Consider the following 27874-nt stretch of genomic DNA (forward strand, 5'->3'; position numbering starts at 1 on the left):
TTCCGCGTCGGTTTTCATTTATACTTGTGCGTCGCCGTCCGCGTCGACGTGCAAACACACGCGAAACCGCTGGTTGGCAGTAATCACGCGTGTAACCACAGTAGCAGCAGAAGTCGTCAGAGAAGAAGAAGCTAAGCAACTTAACCCACAAACGAAGAAGAAATAGCAACTTGTTGTGTATAATTTGAGAATACCAGCAATGATGGAAGTAAATAAACAGCGACTTATGTTGCAGTTTGAGTTAAATCACTCTTCAACTTGGCTCATCTTTGTTTTCACCGTCTCAACCGGAAATACCTATGACGCAGTTTTTTTACCTGACGGGAGGGGTTCTGGTGGACCAATCACAGAGCTTGCGGTCCGCGTAGAGCCGACGCGCTGTTAGGAATTTTGTGAGGTGCGCGTCAGGCTACGCAGAGCTACGCACAGGCTACGGATAGCCTACGCCGTAGCTACGGCGTAGCACCTACGCACGACTATAAATCGCCCTTAAATAGGGATTAGACATAACGTCAGCGCAACTGGCTTTTAAAGGGGATGAGAGCTGTGACTCTCATTGGTTTACTGCACGTTACGCCCAAAATACTCCCATTACAATAGGACCTACCCTTTTCGACCATGCGCTCGGCGCAAAAAACAATTTTCCCGTCGTTAAATTAGCAAAAGTGGATTCGGACACGCCCATTTAGACGTTGCGCTGTGCGCTTTAGACAATGCGCTTAGATCGTTAAAATAGGGCCCATTGTAATCTTCAACTTTAGACCTTGATGGGTATTAACATTGGTTATTATAAAAAATAAGCCATACAATATGAAAGTGATATACACGCAATGTTACAGTAATAAAAAAGCCTTACTTACTTTAAAACAGTGTTTAGTTTGTGGTTCATAACTATTTTTATGAAAACCCAAAAACAATTAAACAAATACAAACTCACTTATATTAAAGGACGAAATGAAACCTTTATTAACCAGCGTTCTTTTGCGCTTTTGCTTCCGTCATTGTCCTGTTAAGGTTTCCAGATCTACATAGCAAAACCAGCCCAATGGGCATTCAAAATGAGTCCGAAAGCATCCCAATGACTATTTTTACAGCCCAAATAACAACAACCAATGAAACAAATCCTTCCATCTCTAACCAGCAGAAAAACATCAATCTGCAGAAAGAGTTTAAAAGTAGCCCGACTCGCTGAAAAGGCAGAGGACCTGGCAACACTGTGGACTGGGCAACTCTGACTGGGCAAACGTGCATGCATGACTTTGAGCACATAGCTCGCCCTGTATGAACAAACAGTGTCAAACTTTAATTATGAAGCAGACCCCCGACTATGAAAGGCAATGGTTACCGTCAACAGTGTGTTTACCATCATTTATCAAAATATCTCCTTTTGTGTTCAACAGAATAAAGATACTCATACAGGTTTAAAACATCATGAAAGTGAGTAAATAAGGACAGAACTTAAAACTATCCCTTTAAAATGAGCTAATATGATTTTATTTGTCGCAAAAATGACTGCTTCAATGAAAGAAACAATATAAATGATTTTAGTTCAATTTAGTTTACTTAAATGATCTACTGATTTCTATACAAAAAAGACTGATCCAATGAAAGAATCTAAGAAAATTACTAATTGTTGTTCAATTTTGTTCATTAAAATGAGCTACCATCCACATTTTGTTATGAAATCAGTAAATGCTTTGTGTTGGAACTACGTGAATACTGTAATTGGTACTTTTTTACATTCATTGACAGCAACCTTTTCAGTCTGTGTCTCAGACAAAGCCACAGAATTGTATGGCTTCATTTTCATTTTATATTCATTCACTGAGTAGATGATTTTATTCAAAGCGACAGTATACTCAGAGACAAGCATCTTCAGAAGACTTGCTATATATTGTATGAGATGTATAAACTACTTTAATTAAACTTTTATAGAGCTTGACAGACCCAGGTCACTGTGGTTTCATTTACACCGCAGATCTTGATGCCCAATTCTGATAAGTTGACTATATACAATTTTTTAACGTCTTTTAAAAGCAAAGTGAATCTCTTTTCTTGGACAACAACAAACACACGGAATGTAGGCAACAGTTTACTTCGTGGGATTGGTGATGTAGACAAGACCGACATTATCATAATTTCACCCGCTGTAACTCATAGCCTGTAAGTTAACTCCTGTTAGCATTGCATTGTGACCGAATCTTTCAAACATGGTAAGGAGCAACCCAGTCTCACCCCATGGCGTCAATATTTGACGACACTTGACCATGCGTCAATATGTTGACGCGGAGGGTATACCTTTCGCGTCATTTTTTGACGAACTGGGGACTTCAATACTATTAAGTCCGTTGCATTCTCTTTCCTATTTTCTTACCATTGTCGCATCGGTTTAGGGTTAGATTTACATAATGACATCCCTACCCAAACCTAACTCTAACCCCAACGCCAGGTGACAACTGTTTAATTTCGCGTACCTAACTCTAACCCCAACGCCAGGTGACAACTGTTTAATTTCGCGTACACTGTTTAATTTTGCGTAATCTAACCCTAAACCGACGCGAAAATGGTAAGAAAATAGGAAAGAGAATGCAATATTAAATATTGACGCCATGGGGTGAGACTGTGTTATACGGAGCGTCACATTTCCGTCTGGCATCAGAGCTATTCAGGCCAATCAGAAAATTTAGGATATGTGGAAAATAATGCACACTGTATTATACCACATACACAATATAATGTTGTTTTTGTAACAATGATGAATAGGTGCTCTTTAAATACTTTTGTGAGCAAGGGCTACCACAATGAATAAAACAATCTGGAGAGCTACTTTGATTCATTTCCACATATGAATGAAGCCTGAAACTGATCTGAGAATAATATCGGAATCTATGTGCTTTTTCCTGCTTACACGTTCGTGGATCAGATCTGATCTGTGCCACATAAGAGAAAAAATCAGAATGAAGTCACTTCATACATGCGGTGTAAATGAGGGCTTTGTGCTTTTGTTGTACTTTAATGCATAGTTTAAAGGTTTACCTGAGAAAAATGTGAGAATCATCTCCTAATTGACAATCCCAGATGTATATGACTTTTTATTTCTTCAGCTGGATACAAACAAACAGTCTTATATTAAAATGCCATCATGTTACATTCTCGTTGGTTCGCATATAAAGTAATAAATGTAATGATGCAACCATTATGGCAACACGTCAATACATTGAATCTCATTGGTTCCTGTGTGTCTTGGAATGAAACAAATAGTTACGTACCACAAGAACTTATATGCTCACTGATCTATAGTATGTGTTTCGATGTATTCATGATGTATCGATCACTAAATAAGATCAAAAAGTATCGTTTCACTTCTGAATGAATGAATGAATGAATGAATGAATGAATGAATGTATGTCTGTATGTATGTATGTATGTATGTATGTATGTATGTATGTATGTATGTATGTATGTATGTATGTATGTATGTATGTATGAATGAATGAATGAATGAATGAATGAATGAATGAAAAAAAAAAAAAAATATATATATATATATATATATATATATATATATATAATTTAAAGGCTTTATTTTTTTATCTGGTTGCTTAAAAATAAAATGTATTTTGTCCAAGCTGAAAAGTTGTTGTTTGTATATGCAGAGATTTGAAAATGACACATTTTAGTGTTGCAATCGCAATAACGCAACACTGTGAAATGAAACCATTGCATTTTTGCTTAAGGGTATCATACCGGCAAAATCTCATACCGGCCCATGCCTACTTCAGAACACATTTATTAACGCACTGCAGTCATTTAGTTTACTTCTGGATATAAAAATACACACACGTGCATGTATATCTTTAAGAAAAAAATGTGTATATATTAAGTAATTACATGTAAGGGATAATGTAGAGGCAGCCGGTAGTTATTGGGAAATAAGCCCTGACAGTGTGATCAGGACCCGACGCGAAGCGGAGGGTCTTGTATCACACTGAAGGGGCTTATTTCCCGATAACTACCGGCTGCCTCTACATTATCCCGCTTATAACACGGCTACTTGTCACATAAGAAAAAAAACGGACATGAATAGGAATTTGAAACATTTTATTGGCATATTTGTTTTAAATTAACATTTTTATCCTTCCGCGAAACTTTGCACAGATGCATAAAATGATCGTAATACCTTATTAAGATCCTCTTCTTCATACTTGTCTGTCTCCATTTTTTCTCTTTTAGCCTGTCTTTGAGAAGTTTTAATGCCCATTCTGTATTTTTTTGTGTGTTGGCTTCGTATCTCTCATGCTCTATTTTGTCAAGTTCAGTCTCAGTAAGCTGTCTGTGTCTTGTCGTGGTTGTCCAGTGTTTGTCACAAGATGGCGCCAAACAGTAATCTTTATTGATCTTTATTGGCGCGGAGCGATTTCACTCGTACAAGAAGTACCGGCTATGCGTTAATACTTTGGAGCGGTTATTATTTGAAAAGAACGAACCTGCAAATGTCTCAACTGACCAATCAGAATCAAGCATTCCAGAGAGCCATGTAATAAAAATAAATAAACATATATATGTATTTTTTTTTAAATATATACGTGCATGTGTTTATATTTACACAAAGTTATTATACACAATGCACACACATATATATTGTAAACAAACCTTTTACTCTGCAAACAATTAGTTGCGATTAGTTGTTATGCAGCCCTACTTTAATGCTGAATATATATATATACAAGGTTTTTGGGGCTTTGCCAGATGCGCGTGTCAGGGTTTTTTCCAGTCCACGGGTCCCGCTTTTATGAAATTATTTGGCCCGCCCCAGCCCGCCCTGCACCACTGTATCTATTTTTACAACGCGACCGCACCTGCGAGCATTAAAGATGCTGTACGTAAAGATGCTGTTCTACTTAAACGAATCCCTTTTCAATTGCCTGTGTGCGAATGGGTTGTAATCTCACATTAAAATTATCACATTTGCAGGTTTGGCTATTACCTCTGAAAAAAAATATTATAATTTTATGGGAAAGTACTAGGGCTGTCACTTTTCGTTCGAAAATCGATTGCACAATCGATCGGACCAACCAAAAAAAGTTTCGAAAACGAAAATAGGCAATCGATTTTAACCAAATATGTACACTATTAATTTTAAAAGAATTAAACAGTTAAAAATATAGATGTAACAAAACTCACAAACAAGCAGAAAAAGAAAATAAATAATTCCGAAAGTGCAGTAGGTGTGCGAAAGCTAGACAGAAAATACCCAGCATTTTTACGCACCTATAGTTTCACGCTTTCAATCGCTGCATCTAGTGTTTTGCAAAGAAAATGGAGGACAACGTCAATAAACCTGTGCAACACGAGAGAGCGTCGAAATTGTGACGTTACAGGAGATGATGAGTTATGACAAGGAGCCACCCTTGCGAGCTGACAGCGACCCGCTTTTGTGATGGAAGATTGGCAGTAGGAAATACGCAGCTGGCAACGAAGTACCCGAGTTTCCCTGGGACATCAGTGCGGTGGGAGTGCGTCTTCTAAACAGATGGACATATAGTGAATGAAAAGCGCTCTGCTCTTGACCCCTAAAATGTTGATCGACTTGTTTTCCTGACCAATAATTTGTAATGGCCCGAGTCTTTTTGCGCATTTCATTATGCCTGCCTAGTGTCGGTTACGTTTAATAAAAAAATACACAGCATGTTCTCAACTTCAAGTAAGTCTATTTAAAGTTTCATTTTTGAACAGTTGTTTGAAATGGATCGAATCATTATTTAAAATAATTTTTGAATTGCCTAAATCATAAAAGCAGCCGGTTGAAGCCTGCAGTAATGTTTTTCATTTATGGCAGCAGTCCACTCTGCATATTTTTTTAGAGAATGTTGCAATACTGTTGCTGTTTTTTATTCTGCACGAAACTTAATGACAAAGAATAAGAAATATTGCTGACTTGTGCGTTTCAGGCGCTCACTTTACATTTGTCTGTACTTTGGCGTTGAAAATGGAAACGTCTTTTTTAGACATGGAAAATCGATTTTACAATCGATTCAATGAACACTTATATATTAAAAATCGAAAATGATTTTTTCACAAAAGTGACAGCCCTAGAAAGTACCGGGTCGGATTTGGCGCAAAATCCAGTGACGTCAACCGCATGCGCGTTCCCGAGCCTCTCGCCTCGTCTACTGACTATGCGCTCAACAGCGACGACACTGTCTGATAATAGACTGAAACGACCTGCTCCCAGCACAACACAGACTCCAACACAAACTCCACATATTGTGAAGAAAAAAAGTTATCTGCTGAAGCTCGTAAGGCCAAACGTGAATCGGATCAACTTCGGATTTAAGAAAAAACACGGATTAACATTGGCAGGGCATTTGAATTATGGAGAAACCTCCGCTTTGTTTTGGGTATAAAAACGGATCCGGAGTTGGCTTTCATCCTTTTGGACAGGTAAGCTAACATTACTACAAAGCATGTCAAATATATTTCGATTATGTGCTTTAGTTTTATAGACGTTGTTACGGTTTGCTAGCCTTCACTTTAGATTGTGTTCGCCCAGCCGTCGTAGATCCATGACGTAAAACTGCGGACGCGTTTGTTTGCGTACGTCCGCTTTTTAAAAGTCTTTAAACTCGTACAGTCTGACATTGATGGAAACTGAGATTATACAGTGTGACATGGACTTAACTACGATATTGATCGCACAGTGTGGCAAGCATCAAGCCTAAATGACTATTTAAAATAGCACAGTGTATACCAGGCTTTACTGTTATACTGAAATTGTTCAGTGTAGTTCACTAACTGTTTTCGTTATCTTACCGTAAATGTACCTACGTAAAACCACATTACATAGGCTAAATGCAGTCAATTAAACGTTGCAGTGGGAGTTTACCTGAGTTTCCAGCATGTTGTGTGATGCTTTCTCCGGTGTGTTACATCTCAGTCTGGCCGTCGCTTATGAGTTCGAGCACGCGCTTGTAAACTTATTGGTTGCAATCTGAAACATCACCGCTAGAGGCCGCTATAAACTACATACAGCGCCTTTAAATAGTAGGGCCCTATAATTTCCGGAATCACGGAATTGGCTAATTAACACGGAATCTAGTATTAACTCGGAATTTCACATATTTTGAATAAAACTATGTTTTGCGTGCATGGAGACGAACGTATGTCTGGGGGAAATCTGGGCGACACGCCCCCTCCCGTCGTTTCAGACCCCCTCCAAAACACTGAAACCATGACGAAGCGGCTCCCCACGACTTTCGTCAGCGAAAAAATTAAGAAATTAGACGCTAAGCACTTAGTTCCGAGCAGGTCTCACATGACTTTTATGTGACCGGAGAACTGTTATTTTGTAAGTTTTGCCAACACTCTGTTCACTGTGAGCGCAAAGATACATGCACTCTCTCATCCACGTCTGTCTCACTGCACCTCTCATACGTGCACGCGCTCACGCATCTGTCCGAAGTGCGAACACAAATCTTCAGTTTTATGCATTTCAAGCGAGCTGAGGCAAACTAACTATCCCTCGCATTTAAAATATAATCATCTGCATCATGGCGCCGCTCTCTGTCTCTCTTTCGCTCACACGTGCAAAGAGCTGCGTGCTCATGTATGTTTGTAAAGTTATATGCATTTCAAGCGATTGTGTGTAAAATATGGATCGCGTTCCGCTGGATTGATGTGTTTAAGGCACTTCTGAAGGCACCACTGCTTTGACACCTTGTTGTAGCCTCCTGCAACAACACTAAACAATGCATTGAATTGAGTTGTGTGTGTGTGCGTGTGCGTGTGTAAATGCATCTTTTATAATCATTAAGTAATCCTGTTATCCAGTTTTTCCCCAAATCATTTACATTTTAATCATTAACATTAAAGGCACACTCTTTTTATGACTAAAATAACAGTAAAGGGTAAAAAATATAATTGCCAAAAATTAAAATGGATAAACCGGAATTTGCAAAAATTAAAACAGAAAACGGAATTTGGGAAAAATAAAACGGAATTTGGGAAAAAATAAAACTGATTTTATAGAACCCTAAAATAGACACACTAGGCATTGAAATGTAAGTAAAAATAGGCTTTATTTCAGCCTAAAAGTGTTTGGAAACAGCCATTAGATTAGATTAGGGTTATGAGACGGCCTGTGCATCACTATTGGCTCCCATAAAAGATGGCATGATGGCGTTTTAATATAACATTTTTGTGTTTAGCTGAAGAAAGGAAGTCATATACATCTAGGATTTTATAATGACAAATAAACACAGAACATTTTCATATTTGGGTGAACTATTCCCCCAAATTCATCCAATTTGGTGAAAACAAGAACACATTTCATTTGCCGTGACTTGAAGCAGTTTCAAAAAAGACATTTGTTGGTAAAGTACCCTGCAGACGACACAACTTGCACAGTAACAAGCACGCGCAGAGACGGCACACACAAACACGGGCCATATGTGGTGAGATCACACCAGGTGTGTGGCTTCTAATCAAGTGCGCCGCTCGCATCTCTCAATCTCTGCTTAAGATGCTATCATAGCGGCAAAATCACAGGATTATTCACATTTAAGTGTGACATTCGTTTCGAAAATTGCAAATGAGGAGCTCTCAAACGACATTCATATTGCGTGAATCAAAATGTCTATCATCAACGACAGAATGAGGGTACGAAAATAATTCTCAAACAATTTGAGCCTTTTCTCCGCTGAACTAAAATCTCAGCTCGGTTTATGAGCGTGTCTTTGAGTATATTTCCAGTGAATTTGACTGGAGAAATAATTTCCACTCTCACATCTGTAGGGAGTCAAGCTATTAAGCGGTGACGTACCAGCTGTATTTCCTTGGAGGACACATTGTATCGAAGCCTCCGAAACCTTTTATGACACTCAATTCATTTTCAAAATGACTGCACAGCTTAATTGAAATCTCTACCACCACAGCCAAAACAAGTCCCATTCCTGTAAGCCTGATTCTGCACGTCAGGACCGTTTACTGTCCCACGCTCGTAATCGGCATATAGACTAATAACAACCAAATCTCTAACAACGGATTTGTTCCTGTCTGTTGTGGGTTAACCAATAAACAACCAAGTTAACCACACACAATGCTTCACTATACAACAGAACATTGAACATACACACGGTTTTTTGCTTTTGAAACTGCGACTGCCGAAACATCTTTACGCCTTAGAAATGAAGTTGATAGAGACATAGTTGTGAATATGCCACAAGAGCCACATGGGAAAAGAATTACCAATTCATTTTACCTGCAAGATACTCCATGATTGATAGCAGCAAAAACTGTTTCCATAGTAACGTCATCTTCAGCTGCCAGGGGCGAGTGTTTCTTGCATTCAGTGTGCCGTGAATGAACGGCTGCTCTTGAGGAAGAAACGCCTGACCTGTTGAAGACCAAATTATTTGAAGAATTAGAAAAACTCAAGCTGTTATATAGAGACGGCATGGGATTATAAGCAGCTGTTGCAGCCGCGTGCTAAAAATTAAGTATCACAGTATATACAGTGCTGATGTTGACTTGAAGATAAGTGAGGATTCTTGCCATGATGCAACTTTATACTGAATGGCAAGCTGAAATAATATGTAAATGATGTGTATTAGAAGATGTAGCCGTAAAGAAACAAAACAGGGTAGACAGTTGTGGTCATCAAATCCTCTCTGTAACCATCAAGGGCTTAAAGCATTGGGGGGTTTTCATGGTGGTCACACTTTTAATGACGAAGTAACAGACATTCACTAGTACAATAAAGACCCGAATTGGAAATGGACCAATCATGTTTCATATTACTAAATTTTAAACTATTTTTTACAAAAGATTTAATGTTAGTGAAGTTGGTTGGTTAAAGTTGGTCGGGTAACTCCAAATAGCAGAATTCAACACTAAGGATCTTTTGCAATAATTTATTTTATGGAAATATGGATTAATTTTCTTTTTAATAAGTTAGAGACGTTAGTCAAACAGGAGCAGTGAGTGATTTTCTCTTCTTATTTTGTTATTTAAAAACAGGTACTGTTCCCTTCAAGAATAAAAAACATGGCATTGAGTGCCATGAAAGAAAGCCAATCTTTATTAAGCAGACTTTCTTTTGTCCACAGAAAGACAAATACTACACACTCTTCCAGCCTATAATGAAATCATTGTACGTTAATATTCTTCACATATTTGTTTTTAACAATGTGCCGCACTGCCACACTTCAAAATAAATCAACTTATTCTCACGATTCGTGCATAAATAGCCGCACTGTGAAAAGTCCTACAACACATACACCAAATTCTAATTTTGCATATGATACGCCAGTCCTTCCCATTCACTTAATACGGTGTAACTTTAATGTCGTTTTATGTATTTTTAGTACAAATACATAAGTACAACAACTTTTATTTTGGGTTACAACAACTTTTTGTTACATAAAAGCCCTAACCCCAAATCTAACCCCAAATCCAAACGACCATGGTTTTAAAAATAGACAAAAAAATCTATTTAATAATATTAGTGTCATGACTTTGGTTTTATTGACTGCTGTATTTTGGTTTCTCTGTTGGTGTTCTGTGTTGTCAGTTTCACACATGCGCGTCTCTGTCACGGGTGTCATTAGTATCATTTCATTCACCTGCGTCCCTCACCTGCAGCTTGTTTTCATGCCCAATCGGTTAGTATTTAATCCCTGTGTGTTTTTCGTTCTTTGCAAGTTCGTCTTTGTGTGTACTCCCCATATACTAGCTCCGCTAGTTTCTAGTCTTGTCCTGTCCCGTCTCTGTTTCCAGTTTATTCTATTATCTCTCCTACCCCCAGTCTGTGCTCTCTGCTAGCCGGGAGTGTTTGCTGTGGGCGATTTTACTCTACGGCTCCCCTAACTTTCTCATCCTCCAGCTACTGACTGCTCTCTATCTGCCTGGTTGACTATCTGCCTGCCTACTTACTGCCTCTTGTGATTGCAGCAGCGCACACTAGCCGCGGCATTGCCGCTGTCCAGCAGGAGGGTCCTACAGCACATGTGCTGCCCGGCTTCTACCTTCAGCACCACTAACGCTCTCTCTCTCTCTGCCCGCCGCAGGATCTCCTCTTCCCATCTGCCTCGAGTGCCTGTAGCCGGACTGTCACTTTTATCCTGGCTTGCTGTGGTTAGCCCCCACATATACTCTCTCCCACCGTTCGCTGTCTGGCCGGAGCCTGAACGTGTGTGGCTCACCTCCCCGGTGATTGTGTGTGCTCCCCTCCTCAGCCGTCTGCCCTGGTGTGGCTTTATGCCCAGACGCGCTATTGTCTGTTTACACACATTATTATTTCAATAAACCTTTCTGTTAACTGCATCGGGATCTTCTGTTTTCTTTGAGCCTGACAATTAGGGGTGTGACGGTACGCAAAAATCACGGTTTGGTGTGTACCTTGGTTTTAATTTTTTGTTAAATCAACTCAGATTTACAAGTCATGTTAACAGAGATGAGTTGTCACAACTTATAAAATATAGTTGAGAAAAGTCAACTTAATTTTATAAGTTATAACAACTCACCTGTAGTTATAACAACACATCTCTAGTCGATAAATAATAGTAAGTTAAAATGACTTGTAAATCCGAGTTGATTCAACAAAAATTTTTAAGGCAGCAAAGTATTTTTTTACAGTGTTCTCTTAAACGTTTTCTCCTAAAACCATGCACTAAACTAACAAATTCAATTCCTGAATACATTTATGAACTATTAGCCTAAATTTTTGCCATCAAAATTTTTTTCTGTTTTGATTTATTTTGGATTTTTTAAGTCACAGTATTGAATTGGTTATGTACCATCTCTGTATAAAAATAATATTACTGCTCTATGTGTAACTGCATAGCAAGCAACATGATGATATACTTATTATACACTCATATTGAGATGAGTCAGTTGCATACATAGCTTTCTTTTATCTTTTGCACGTTTCTCCTAATCTTTGCTTGTGTAGCCAATGTAAGCTTAAACTAACGAACCCCTCCGCAGCTGAGTAACAGCTGAGTAAGCCCGGGTTACAGCTCTTCTCTGTCCCGACCAGATGAACGGATCGCATTGTGACAATGATATGATTGACGTGAGGTGCAGATGAAAAATCTGATCACGCATTCCGTTATTCTCGCGTGTCACAGAAAGCGCGGCTCATGATTGCGTTGCAACGAAAGACGCCCAACCTCTCACACACTTTTGAAAGAACAAAACAGCGCGGTTAACACGCGCTTTAAGACGGGAAACATAAATGTTTACAGGTACATCAATAATCAAACGAATATACAACTAAGTAAATAAAAATCTTTCTGCGTGCCGAATTATGACAGAAGACTTGGGCTGAACGCGGAGACTTCTGCCACTTAATATGTTCGTGTGGAAACACGAAAATTGACCTATGTTCTGCACACAAAAGATTGCATTCGGCGCACATGTGCACCGTGCCGAAATCCCTGTCCCAAAACGGTCTGGTACGAATACACGTACCGTTACACCCCTAAATAATATTCTAAAGCAAATCCCAAATTTAACCCCACATCCAAACGACCATGGTTTAAAAATAGACAGAAACATAGAGAAAGCTATATATTAAATAATATCCTAAAGCAAATCCGAAATCTAATCCCAAATCCAAACAACCATAGTTAAAACAATAGACAAAAACAGAGAAACCTATATATTAAATGACATCCTAACCCAAATCCCAAAACGACACGAAAAGATGTCGAGAGTAAATGGGAAGGACTGGCGTATCATATGCACGCAAAATTGGAATTTGACATATGTATTGCACACATATGTTTTGAGTCTTCAATTCCACAAACAACACAATATACATAAGGTGGCAACGTAATATTATGTACTGTGCGTCTGTTAAAATGTACCCACTTAAAATAGCTGAAAATAGTTCAATCTCCTAAGAACTTTATTTTTTCTCTCATGTAGATTTTTTATTTATCCACTCTCATGTGAATATTTCCATGTGAAGTCTCTCTCAAATGCAAACCGCATAAACTTCTGATAATAACGATGATCTGATTGTAAGACTGCAGGCGATGCGCAGCTGCGCAAGGGAGTCACGTATGATATATAAACCCACAAACTGTATGCTTACTGTATAACTGTCTTATATAATTTATATACACTATACATCATACCACAACATAAGCGCATATTCTCATTTTAATAAACATAAGTACTCTAAAAAATAACGAATGCTGCTGCTGGAGAATTGCCATTGGCTACTGTATTTGAAAAATTAATGAGGTGAGTCTATGAAAGGTTTAGGGGATGTTTTGATTAGGCATTTATAAATGTAGTTGTTTAATATAATTTTGCTTCATTTTTATGTTTTATTCTAACCACAGCTCGACAGCAAATTTCAGCAAATGCTGATGTTGAGTGCATATGATACGCTAGTCCTTCCCATTCACTTATACTGCGCATCTTTTGTGTCATTTTATGTATTGGTTTCTCATTTGTTTTCTGTTATTTTAAACTATTGTCGCTGAAAAAGATGAGAAGCCAACAAATAAAACTACATGAAAAGATGCACTGTATAAGTGAACGGGAAAAACTGGCATATCATATGTACGCAAAATTGAAATTTGGCGTATGTATTGCATGATTTTCATACTGCATGCTATTTTTATACGCTTTTTATGGGAATGGGCTAGCTAGTTACAACTATGCAAGTATGCGATGCAGTTTGCAAATGTCAACAGCAACAATGGTTACGGGAAACACCCGAATTGTTAAACTATGCTGAAATGGAACTTGCGACCATAGTTGGCTAATGCTATTGGGCATTGCACCTCAGTGTCTCAATGTTGGCGCCCACAGTCGTCTGCTGAAAGATTAACACAGAAAGTTTTCCATTCACAAAATTCTCCAGCCCTTAAGTGTTGGTTTATTAAATATTTAAGAACATTTGATTATGATGTCAGCTACCAGTAAGTCTACAGTATGGTACTCTCAGCTCTTAGCTTAACACATTTTATCACGTTTAAATCCATTTCCCCCCAAAATCAGCACGGAAAATGGAAAATCGCCTGCAGATTTCATCTGGGTCTGATTATGAGACAGAAATAATATAATTTAGGCAAATAAATGATATAAGCCGGTTGGACATCAACTCTAACTGTGATGGTTTGCAGAGATTTTAAAAAAAAATAAACACATAACATAACAGCCAGTGAGTTTTGATGGTGTTCAAATGGGATCAGTTAATTGTTTTCTATGAAGCCAATCTCCCATGCAGCTTTTAAATCAATTTATAGGGCCAAAAAATGAGAAAAAAAGGTATGGAGAGAATGGATGTATTACAGAAAATGATATTTGACGAGAGATTTGAAATGGTTTTGCTTCAGGATGCATATTTTTCATTAAGCAGCAACCCACACAGTACCAAAATTGTTTATTGTAGTACAAATGTAACAAAACTTGTCATTTATTAATATTACCATAAACTGCACAGCCCCCAAAATATGCAACACTATTAATATGGCACAGGCTAAGAAAATTTCTATTTTGCTTTCTAAATGTACAAATGTAAATGGTTTCATGCTCTCAGCAGCCAGTAATGCACTGTACAAAACAAAGTGTGTTTGGCACAAACCACTTATCAAACCATTTATCCTCACTGCAAGTGTATAACTGTAATATGAGTTTTCACCTTGAATAGATTTGGTTGTGGTTTAGAGGATGAAGACTTTTCCATATTTGTACGTTTGTTTATTTATTCTTCATGCTATTCCAGCATCCAGCTGGGGGGTGGGGAGAATTTGGCATCTCCAATTCACCTCCAATAACATGCATGTTTTTTGGCCCGGGGGTATGACACCGGAGTAAACCCACGCTGACACCGGGAGAACATGCTAACTTCACACAGAAAGACCTCCTGACCTAGCCGGGGCTCAAACCGGGGACAGAAGCATTTGCTGGCTTTTGACACCAACTTTTTTCCATTTCAAAAGTTGATAAGCCAGTTTATTTGCTACCCTAACAATGCATGATTACATGGTTAGACGCATTTTGTTATTTGCATTTAATGCTTTCCTCTCAAATCTGCACACTTAATCCAAACCAAGCCCAATGGCTTGCAACAAACAGTTGACACTGAGTCACTTTCTAATAACACACTTCATTAAGAATCATTAATCACAAATACCTTCTAGGGCTGGGCAGTATATTGAGTTTTGGTAATATATCTGTATTTTTTCCCCAGCGGGATACAGGATTAGACATTACCGTCTATATCGCTATGGTCTGATATGATCCTCCTTTGCAACAGAAGCTCTGACAGAAATGTAGCTTTCCAACCAGCTCGCATTTTGTGCAGCTGTATATTTTCAAACAGGGAGGAAATCCCTGTCTTTGCATTAGGGATGGACAGAATGTTTGACAACCAAAATGATTTGGCCAAATAGCAAACAAATTTTCGATGTTTGGCTGAACAAGTGAAAACTCCGAATAAATTTTACGCTTCATAAACACAGCAGCATTTCAGGTTTCAATTATAATTTAAAATCAAGACTGTGCATTCAACCGTGCGTGTACATGCGCGTACACTTAAAAATAGACTATACTCTGGGCTTAAGCATTGTTGCAAGTTCATAAGTTGGAGTTATGAATTTGTAATTGCATTTTCAATTTTGATAAAATTTGATATTTTATATCTAAACTTATTTTCTCAAGTCATTTTGCTCTTCGGTGGGTGCCGTATTTCTGTATCTGTGAAAAGCCTTTGACACGGTAAACCACCGTGTCCTCATGTCTAAGCTTTCTAAGTATAATTTGTCAATGGAGACATTGCATTGGATAAAATCATATATTTCAAGTCGGAAGCAATGTGTGAGGGTAAAAAATGCATTGTCCTCTCTGAAGTCCAGCACAACTGGGGTCCCGCAAGGATCAATTCTAGGCCCCTTGTTGTTCAGTCTTTAATGTACATTAATGATTTTCCGGATGTGTGCAAGGTTGTAGATATCATCATGCTGTCATCTACGTACATGGGAGGGATATGGATCAAGTAGCCACTAAATTGTCCTCAGCTATGGACAAAATAAGTAATTGGCTTAAATCATCTTGTTTAACATTAAATGTTGAAAAAACTGTTGGAATGTATTTAAATAAATAAAAAAATGCATCTTGATTTAACCATTTTTAGACATATGTAAGAATTTTTTTTTTTGCAGTGTATATCTTGTATCATTGTTTGTATGACTCTCTTGCATTTGCAAGTGACTTGTTATACACACAGGTCGCAGATGTTGCATTCCTTTAAACCTTCTGAGTTAATCAGTAAAGCACAAACAGCAAAGTTACCCTACACGCAGTTGGCCACACGCATTAGTCAGCACATCCAAATGTGTGTGTTTGTGTATGCTGGCGGATGCTAAATACACGTGGCGGTTGTAGCTTTGCGCGCGTCTCGTCATCCTCCACCACCCATCCTTGGGAAGCTTTTCTTCTTATTTTTTCATTGGCGGGTGTTGTTTCAGTGATATGTTATAGATATACTGCCGCCTGCTTTACCGGAGGTGGATGTAGCAAACATCAAATACAGCCAGTGGAATTTCTTTATAGATAGACTACAAATATGGGAGAAATACGGGAAATTATTTAAAGGGGATGATGGTGGGAAAGAATGGTAAAATACGAGAGAATCTCAGCAAAAATGGGAGGGTTGACAGGTATGCATTTTGTGCAAGAAAATAGAAGACCAGATTAAAATCCGTTTAGCGAAGACTAACTTATATGGCTGAATTTAAAAACAGTTTGAACCAATCAGCTTTCAGATCAGTGTAGTGACCAGGTGTAAAAAGCCCCTATAATGTCTGCGGGAATATAAAAAAGTTAATTGTTAATTGTTAAATAATGTGAAATTAATATGGTAAAAATGAAATTTTGAAAATGTAACTTATGCAATGGTAATAAAATTGGCAAAATAATTAGAAAAAAAACATGTTCAGTTGTTTGGTATTCGACCTTCGGCTGAGTGTTTCATTTTATTCGGCTTCCACCAAGAATTTTCCTTTCGGTGCATCCTTACTTTGAATTAAATTTTTATCATATGCTGTTTTAATAAAAGGTAACTGTGGCGGCATCTCATGTGAGGCTTTGACTTGAAATGTCATATGAACATTTAATGCACTTTGTAAAATATTCCAGGATATTTACAGTGTACCGCTATTCATACCAAAATTTTGGTCAATATCGCCCAGCCCTAATACCTTCTATACAAGCTACAGTTTGGTTTCAACAGTAAAAAATGTGTAAATGTTAATTAAAAGAGTCGTTTGCAGTTGTGCAAAGAATTACCGCATGTCATCCTGAAATCCTTAAAGGCAGCATGCCTGCAATCCTTTTCTCATCAGACTGAATCGTCTGTTTCCCTCCCATAAATGAGAGCGTGCGTTGTGTAATTACAGGTTTTGTTATTAGCAGTCTAATTTAGAGTCTTTTAAACAATTCAACATCCTCCGAAAAACACCCTGTAGATGCGAAAATACCGCAGTTTAACCTTCCAACTCTCTAAAGTGAAGGCTACATTAAAGAGCCATCATTACAAGACTACAAACAACTTATTTTTTTTGATAGTGTTTTTCTGTTCTTCTACTAACATAATAAGGGATCAATAAAAAAATATGTGTACAGATCTTCTTCAGCAAGTGTCTTCATTCTTCTGAACTTGAGTGGGAAATACATTAAGTATGAACTGCACCCGCTGACAGCAGCATTACCAACTGCATTCAAAGTAACAGTGCACCGTTAATTGTGGCACGCAAAAGAGCACAGTATTTTGTGAATAAGGTGCAATCTACAAAAGGCCTAATTTAGACACTAACTAAAAAAAAGTTTTGTTAAATGTGCATAGCAATATAGCAGCACATGACTGGTTACACAATGGACTGCATTGTAGCTTTTGCACTGTAGCTATGAGTTTGATTCCCAAAAAAACTGTTAAAATATATGATTATTGAATGCACTGTACTGTAAGTTGCTTTAGGTAAAAGCGTCTGGCAAATATAAAATGTAAATTTTATTTTAAAAAAAAACATCGTAAATGTAAATGTGATGCAACATTTTGGTAAATCTGTCCCTTGGAGGAAACTACTGTATAACTATTTTTTCACTGCCATGGCAGTTCATAACTGTTCTAATCCGTGCCGATTCGACCGATCACCCACGGGTATGGTTTCATTTTTCACTTTATCGTCTTTAGAATGTAATACAAATGTATCAGTCATTGCCTTGCTAGCTTAAAAGTTTACACAGGTTATGCAATGTAAAAAGCAAGTACATTATGGAGGGTGATGATTAATTATTTTATTTTTAGGACTACTTTTTACCTGACCTGTATTTTGCACAAATAACAAGTATTAAAAGATACAAATAGAAACTTGTAGCCAAGCAACTGAGCGGTGATGCCACTACATGAATTTTTTCAGCGTAATACAAAACGGTTACACAAATTACTTATATACTCTGAGTATTTCCGGCCGAGACCAGTATGCAATTTTGTTGTGCCAAACCAGGATCAAGTGGAAAATACTGTAAATAACACTTTCTTACCGTTCTTAAAGGTGCAGTGTGTAATTTTTAGAATGATCTAATATACAAAACTATATTATCAGAGGTGTATAAAGACCTTTCATAATGAACTGTTATGTTTTTATTACCTTAGAATTAGACATTTTCATCTATATACAGAGGGTCCCCTTGCATAGAAGTCGCCATTTTGTGCCACCATGTTTCTACAGAAGCCCTTAACGGACAAACGTTTTTACTAAGTTGTCTCTGAAGATGACATGTTTTTTCGGTGGCGGCTTCTATAGCTTCTCTATGCGTTTCAAAAGCGAGGGGTGAGCAGTGGACTGAGCAATTGGTTGCAATTCGCAACCTCACCACTACATGCAGCTAAAATTTACACACTGCACCTTTAAACTTGTTTGGCATGATGGTTGAAAAGCGCTATATGATAAAAATGTAGCAGTGAACTGACTTGCAACTCTTCATCCATTTTTGGGACAATATTTAGTTAATAACAGATGTGACAAAATGTATTATGAGGTTTTATACATAAATATAATAATGATATTCCTATAAACAATAAAATCCATTAGCAATAAAATTCCTATAAACTACAAATTGGATCAAATGGTCAAATTGTGGAAAATGCATATGTATACAGATTAGTAAACTAATGGCATCATACACAGCACTTTATTCTGTATTTCAAAGTGATGAGATCTTTGTGTTTTGATCATTCTCTGTGGGGTATAAGAGCGATTATTGTGTTGCTGGCCAGCCTGACTGATTTTCTCAATTACAAAACTGTTGAGTGCAGTTTAGCGAGGACAGATGTTATATTTGTATTCATTTATTTCATTATTTTACAGGGTGGATGACACGTGAAATGAGCCTGAAACAAGCAATGAATATCTATTATGTCCTATACGTAAGTATGCAGATATAAATGGCATCAGGTGGTACTTATCCAGGAACTTGAGCACATGAGCAGCAATACCTTAATCTCTTAGGCGTCACCCCACCCTATTGAGTTAAATCTACACTCTTGGAGCTTGCAAACGATATACAGTTTGTCATGATTAGATAAGAATTCACATGCAAACATTGAAGTACATATAGGCTTCCTGCTGGTGGGACAGTGACATTTAGCAGGATATAAATGTTTTGAGGCCCACTCTCTTGTACTGTACACTCTCATACTGTATGTGAACCGTTCTGGCAAAATGAGTTTATTTTTGAGATGCAGGGAAAAGAAAGTAAAATGTCAATTAAAAGTACATTAAGCCCTCGTCTAGCGATTCCAATGCTCTTAATAGTAATTAAACATTTAAAAATTAAACATTTAAAAATGATCTTTATTTGTATGTTTTCTGAGAGGTGTACTGATCTAAACATGCAGGAATGAGATGTGCATGACTTGCTTGATGTTTAAAGATTTATTAAGAAAGATAAAGTTTGGCACCTGATTGATGTCAAAAGAGTTATTAAGAGCCATAAGACATGAAAACGATCTTCCTCGCGCTGACTGACAGATCTGCGTGCAAAATATACACTTATAAACTCAATTACAGTTTTAAAGAAAACCTGTTTTGACAAGAGTTCACGCGGATATAATCTGTTATGTCTTAAGTGAATGTTCGGTTAACTGTTGGGGAAAATATATGATTTGTATAATTATATTAGATCCTTGCATTCAGAGCCTGTCCTCCCTATACGCAGAGTAGGCAAGGTGCGTAGGGCCCCGAATCACTAGGGGGCCCCCTTGCTCTTAACGTCATCCAGCGCTGCACAGACCAGATGGTGAGTGACATCATTGTGCTGCGAGAGCCATTCAAAAGCATAACAAGCAGTATAATCTCACAATACTTTAATTCATGTCAGTTGGTCTGTGGAGCTCCGCATGCAGTTGACGCACCTATTGACATGCGTCCTGATATATGGGTTTGGGTTAAAGATATCCTTCCAAAACAGAAAAAACTAAAAATTCTTATTTAGTCTTGACTTACCTTGCAATGATTTATTACACTCAGTCCAAATCCCCAGGTTCAACATTAGTCCTGTGTGTTTTGTTAGGAATGTACGCATGAATAATCAAAATCTTTCATAACTTACGTGTTAAAGGGGACAGAGAATGAAAAACCATTTTTACCTTGTCTTTGTTGAATAATGGTAGTCTACCCACATTCACAAACATACAAAAGTGCTAAACATGCTGAACATCTCAGTCTCATAGAAATTCCTCTTTTAGAAATGTCAGCCAGAAAACGGCCCAATCTGAAAAACTGATGCTTATGACATCACAGGCATCTAACTGCCCTTCCACTTTAAAATAATTGGCTACATTTTTTGAGTGGCAGCAAAGTCAGCCAATCAGTAATGAGATTGCAAGTTAAGCCAGTAGGGGGAGCCAAATAGGTGCAAAACCACTTGTTTAAAATCCCCCACCCTAATAGAGCAATCTGAGAGAGGTTTTTAGGAAGCTTCTAAGGCATTACAGACCCAAACAAAAAAAAAAATTGTCTACATGTCACATCACAGAACAAGGATAAATACTCTGTTCAATCATTCTATGTCACCTTTAAAGAAATAAACCCATTTATTCATAAAAGCTGTTTTGTGACTCCTGTTAGCATTTTAAAACAATGCACATTACGTCTAAAGTTTGCAATTTTAGAGAATTATTGATGTATTTTGGTTTGTTTACCTCTGGAGTCTGATTATGCCTTAGTTTTAGCAAATTAAAAAAATCTGTTGAGTTGTTTGTTATAGTTTCCTAAAATCTGTTCTGGTTTTATTGTATCCATAATTTTACATTTGTTTGGCTAATGTTCTGCATCTCTTGAATATATTTGGCAGTAGACCTTGTTTTGTAAATACCAACTTAACCCTTACGAAAATTACCATGTTTTTGTGGTAAAACTGTACTAACCATGTTTGTTTGCCTGCTGCACACAGGTCAAAACCGTTTATGATAAAAGAGACGCTCACTTTCACAAAATACACACAAGACACTCCCTTAACAGTAAACTCTGATTACACATGAGATTATGTGAGTATCTGGCAAAAACCAGCGTCTCTTTTATCATAAACCCTTCAGACACGTCTGCAGCAGGCACCTATTTTGACAAGACACATGATGCACACAGGATCACTTGAAGCGCAAAACACATATTTTGAAATTACGAACCACACACATGACGGGCTACATACATGTTGTGACGAACTTCGCATCGAGCACCCTCTAAGTCACTGGTCGCCACTGGGTTTAAATACAGTTTTTGAAAACCATTGTTTACAAAACCATATGGTTATTTTGTAGGGATGTAACGGTATTATAAATTTCGTGGTATTGCGGTATAAAATTTTGCCGGTACAACCGTGGTCGCGTGATTCGGTAAAACATTAGGTCTTCCGAGCAACACGTGTAGTTTTTTTCCGGCCAAGTGCAGCGAGTGGAGGGACGCGGGAACTACAATTCCCATAATCCCATGCGTGCCACTCTGATGCCTCTCTACAAGTGGAGCAACAATGGCGGAAGCAAAAGAAACGCGGATTTTAAATCTGATGTGTGGAAAAAGTTCGTGTTCGCTATGACAAGAAACGAGAAAAGACAAAATGTGATGGACATACAAAAAACAAATGTAAGTAAATCCGTGAATGAGGAGAGCGTGTATGCCGTTTCTCAATTAGAAGGCAGCCTCCTTAGGTCGCTGCAGGCTGCATCTGTCATTACGCGCCTGGTGTATTTAAGTTAACTGAGTATTACATTCGCAAGTCATAAGCGTGTTACAACAATATACGATTAAATAAGAATAATTGTCAACTTGAAAAATGTTAATATTCTGAAATAAGACGGTCTTCATGACGTATGCAGCCTACAAATGCGACCTATGGAGGCTGCAGACTTCCGATTGAGAAACGCACCCCTGTATTGAGTGAGCGGACCTCAGCTCTAGGTCCAGCTACAATAAGAAAGCTGCTATTTTCATTTTTACTGGGTTGTTTTTGTTTTCAGAAATAGAAACCCATCTTAAAACCCATCATCTTTTCTTGATTCTACAATCACAATCGTTGTTTTCATAGGAGTATCAAGCATTAGCATTAATAATAATAATAAAAAAATAGGTCAATTGAGGGAGTGACTCAATTCTTAAAACCTGACTGATTGGGAGTTGTTTAAAGTTGACAAACTAAACTGAAACTTAATTTTTTTATTTTATTACATGGTCTAATTATTTTTGTCCTTTTTATGAAAATTGTAAACACTACGCTACGCTACACTTTGTACATTGTAATGTTCAGTCTTGTTTAATGAACACTTATGGCAGTTTTTCCAAGTCTTCATTTGTTTTTTCCTTCCTGTAAATGTTTCAATAATTACCGTACCGTGGGCACCCCACCGAAATACTACCGTACCGTGAATTTTTGATACCGTTACATCCCTATTTGTGGTAACCATGGTTTTACTACAGTAACCATATTTTTTTAACTGAAGTAAAACTATGGATATTTTTGTAAGCATAGGGCTTTTCAGAAAACATGTGTTGATGTTATAATTAGGAAGTATTTTGAGTGTCACAGTAATGTCCTTCTGGCAAAAATGTACAGCTAAAAAATGTTTTTGGTTTTTGTTTAATCTACATTTAAGCAGAGACAATGAGTACGTTTACATGCACAGAATAAGCGGATAACTATCAAAAATCTGCTTATTACAGAAAACTGTTTTCATGCGTTTACATGCAAATCAATAAGCCGGCTATGCAGACAACTGCGTTTACAAGGGAATTGAAGAATTATCAGTTTTCTCGCAGGCAGTGACGTCACCACCTATAGTACATAGTAGTCGATCAAAAAGTCAGCAGCATATCTGTCTTAAGCTGTACTGTTGTATCTCTTCTCTTGTCTGCAGAACCTGTAAATGTAACATGAGCTACTATTTTAAAATTTTCTCTGCCAACTGCTTTAGTCGAGCGGAGACTTTTATGCGTTACTTTGCGCTTACTTCCGCATGTGACGTTTATCTTTCATACGCGGAGACATGCGCACATGGACAAAACTGTGAGAAAGCCGATAAAAGGGGTTTACATGCCACGCGAAATCGGCGTAATGAGCAAAAAACTACCTGTGCCGATCGGTTTTTGCTTACCCCGTTTATGGGCTTTCCCATTATTTGATAATAAAAGAATGAAAAAAAAATTATATACTATAGTATTGTTTTTGACTTTATAAGTGCCAAATCTAATAGTTTTACCAGTGATTTTAAGGTACGAATGCGGTGATTTTTCTCAAAATTAACTTTGCTGACTTTATCAACTTCAAACACATGTAGCTCTGTCATTTTTTGTCCGATTCCAACAATTCATACATTATTTTAAAGTTCTTTATAGAGAATGTCAAAATATAAATAACATCATTTTTTAAATTTTGCTCATTCCGACACAATTTGACAGCACAGGTCACATATGTAAATTGATGCTACATTCTGCAATTTCAGACACATAACTGCTCAATGTATACATGTTCTGCGTATTAGCAGCACTAATTTATTTAAGCACTGTGAGCAGTGCATGTTGGCGTCACAGAAGTAGAGCTTAACAGCTGTGCTGCAATCGTTTTAGCGCAAGTCTATGCACCATTCATACATGACTCAAAAACTACTGATCCACTTTTTTAACTGTGTTGCTGTGATTGTTTACATATTTGTGACGCAGGAAACCGAGACAATTTCAAACCGTGGTTTTGAAACTCTCTTTGGCAAACTCAGCAATGGGGTTGAATGATGAATTTGCACATGGATTGTCTAAAGGTATAGTTCAGCCAAATATTATATTAAACCCATAATTTACTCACCCCGAAGCCGTCCGAGACGCATATGTAAATCATTCTTCAGACGAACACATTTTCAGTTATTTTAGAAAATGTTTCTAAGTTAATTAAAGTTAAAGTTAATAAAGTTCAGTTAATCAAATGTAAAGTAACAGGGTCCACGTCCTTCAAGTCCAAAAAATGTGCATCCATCCTTCACAAAATAAATCCAAACGGCTCCACGATGATAAACAAAGGCCTTATGAGGGTAATCCGTGCCATTTTGTTGTAGAAATATCCACATTTAAAACTTTATTAACAAAAAGTTAGTCGCGTCCGCATTCAAGATGAGAACTTACGCAGTTCACGGAGGTTTCTCTGCTTCTGCTCTATGTCCCCGCCCTCCGAATTAGTCATACGTGACTAAGAAAAGTGCGTACACTATGCTGATACTCTCTCCTGAATACAGAGGAGTCTATGATGGTGGCGTTATCACAAGCTAGTTATTTTCGTTTATAAAGTTTTAAATATGTGTATTACTACAACACAGCACGGATTACCCTCAGAAGACCTTTGTTTATCATCGTGGAGCTTGTTGGATTTCTTTGGGGACGGATATATGTAAATTTTTTGGACTTGAAGGAGCTGGACCCCGTAACTTTACTATTTAGCAGCTGGAAGATACAGTATAAGACATTTTCTTAAATAACTAAAAATGTGTTCGTCTGAAAAATGATGGACATATGTATCTCGAACGGCTACGGGGTGAGTAAATCATGGGTTTAATATCATTTTTGGCCGAACTATCCATTTAAAGCATATTAAAAACACCACACAGACATATAAAAAACTATAAAAACCTGATTTTCCCCACAGGGGGACTTTAAAATACACAAATAACACCACCAGTTAGGGCTGGAAAGTATATCGAGTTTTGGTAGGCTATGGGTATTTTTTTCCTAAGTGGGAATCAGGATGAGACAATACTGTCTGTATCAGTATGGTCTGATGACTCTTCTTCTTTGCAACAGAAGCTCTGCCAGAAATGTACAATGAAGTTAGACATAAGCTTTCCAACCGGCTCACATGTTGTGCAGCTATTTATTTTCAAACAGCAACGAAACCCCTGACTTTGAAAGGTATTTTCTTCATATGCTGTTTCAGTAAAGGTGACCGTGACATCTCACAAGGCTTCGCCATTTATCCCAAAATTACAAAAGACATTTTGGTCAATATCACCTAGCCCTTCGGCCATCAAAAGGTTTGTTGCAGGGATTTTATCTTTAAGCAGAAAAATAGCCCTGAATTTGCTCAAATGTAAAAAAAATGAATTTCTATTAAAATGGGTGTCCTAAAATAGCAAACTAGCAAATTTGGAATATACAGCACTGCAGTACGGCACGGGTTAAAACCCCAACGTAATAATAATACATCAATCAATATCACCCAATAATGCAGTATATAGACTGTAATCAATGTCATTCACCTACTGATCGACCAACTATGCAGCTGATGCCCAACAAACAGAGAGATACGGCGTTTGAGCAGGGTATGACTTTGAAAAATAGCCATAGCGGAGCTAAGAATATTAATCTCAGGTAGTGACGAGTGAGGCTTTCAGCTCAGCTAAGACACAAAGCCATTAATAACATCCTATCAATTGCTCTCTCTCTATCTCGAACCACAGAGTGGCCTCTACGGGTACTGGAGCACATCATCAAAATAGCAAATGAGGCTGGCAGCGGAAACAATACACAGAGGCGCGAGATTTGTGATAATCGTCATTCACTCTCTCCCTTCGCCTGTAGGCACTTCACATCAAAACAGATGACAACTGAATCGCGTTGTGACATGTTAGTTTAACTAAATGTGTACAAGACAGAGCGACTGCTGTGTACCGACACTGGTACACATAAGAGTGCGTTTCCCATACACTTTAGGTACAAAAGCTGTCACTGGGGCGCTAGTACCATTTCAAAAAGTACCCCTGCATATAAGTACCTCAGAGGTACATATTAGTACCTAAATGCTTCATATTTGGATCTTTTCAAAGGGTACCGTCCCAGTGAAAGCTTTTTAAACCTTAATTTCTGAGAGTGTAGTGTGTGATGCAGCTTGTGTCTTTTGGGGAGGATCCAGGATCTCAGGGTATTATTCTTTTCGAAGCATTAACATTTCAATACGCAGGATAAATTTATTGCGAAGAAGCAAGATTCAGTGTTCAAAACCATAACTTTCAAAAAAATAACAATTGTAATGCCGGCTTTCGAGCACACTGTTAACGTGCCAACTGTTATGGTTTTTTGCGAGTGTAATCTCAGCCAAACTTAATATCCAGCCAGCCTTGAAAGCTTACATGAAGCAACATAAAAAATCTCATTAAATGAGTTGAGTGTTAACAATTAAACATATTAAATTTTAACCAGTGATGCTCCTATTGATCGGCCGCCGATCGGTATCAGCTGATAATGGCATTTAATGACTCGATCAGGACTCGCTAAATTTGCCGATCTCATGAACCGATCTTTCTGTTTACTTTTGTCATCATAGGGATCCTGAATGTGACTGCAATTAAGAAACTATTTTTTACGCTGTGCGAGCATCTTTATAACCCGTTGCTCATGTGTGACGTAAAGATTTGGATTTCTTTTTCTGTCTTTACAGAGATATGTGTATTTTCTATGAGGACGCGCTCCGGTCAACAGTGCGACGCGTCTTCACATCCCCATCAAACAGCATTTACAACACATATCAATCGAGGACAATTTCTTCCTCATGCCAAAATTTTAAGATTTGATCATTTAAACTTTAATTTCCTGTGTGCTTGTCTGCATACACCCGCGGCGCGCACACACAGCTGCCTGTCATCAGTGCACGTGAACAGAGCGATCACTCTCACGTCTTAAAGGATAATTCTGTATTTAACACTTTGAGTCTCATTTCTGGTTTGTTTTGGATGAACTACAGTGATGGACACTGAAATTTTGACAATGGGTCGTGTCTTGAGTTTTTGACTCGTTTAGATGCGTCTCTTGACTGCTTCAGAATGGAAGTCAATGACCATGCACAAACATGTCATTAAAACAACACTTAACGTTCATTTTCAAAACTGTACTACTCACCGAGTGGTTCGTGGTGTTCATTGATGATTAAAAACAAATATATTGGCGCAATGTATGATTTCAATCCGTGTTATTTGCTAGTGGAACTATTTTTTCAGATACCTCACAACCGCGTATATACTTCCGCTCTATATTTGAGTCTGAAACGTTAGCACACTCTGCGTGCCTGTCACGCGTCCTGCGAGAACAGCATTAGTGAAACAAAACACAGGGGCAATACTTTTAATAAGGTAGCCTAACATTTTCTAACAAACAAACATTCCTGTATCAGAAATAAGCAGCACAGTAATTACTGACAACGTAAAGGGTAGGCTATTTAAATAAAACAACGAAAATAAATGAACGAAGTTCAACAAACTGTAATAAAACGGTAGCATACTTTCAAAATCAAGTTTATTTATAACACTTACACCATCCAATATGTTTTT

At 37.7% G+C, this 27874-nt stretch overlaps 1 protein-coding gene across 1 annotated transcript in view; it reads right to left on the reverse strand.

Annotated features, from left to right (window-relative positions):
• Positions 1–27874, reverse strand: part of cntn3a.2 (contactin 3a, tandem duplicate 2) — a 134710-nt gene that overhangs the window by 98497 nt on the left and 8339 nt on the right. Inside the window, exon 2 of the mRNA XM_065286248.2 lies at positions 9260–9394. Coding sequence (XP_065142320.1) covers positions 9260–9314 — 55 coding nt within the window. The 5' untranslated portion in view covers positions 9315–9394. The remainder of the gene's footprint in view (positions 1–9259; positions 9395–27874) is intronic.

Source organism: Paramisgurnus dabryanus, chromosome 21, assembly GCF_030506205.2.
Source record: "Paramisgurnus dabryanus chromosome 21, PD_genome_1.1, whole genome shotgun sequence".
In the NCBI taxonomy this organism is placed as follows: domain Eukaryota; kingdom Metazoa; phylum Chordata; class Actinopteri; order Cypriniformes; family Cobitidae; genus Paramisgurnus; species Paramisgurnus dabryanus.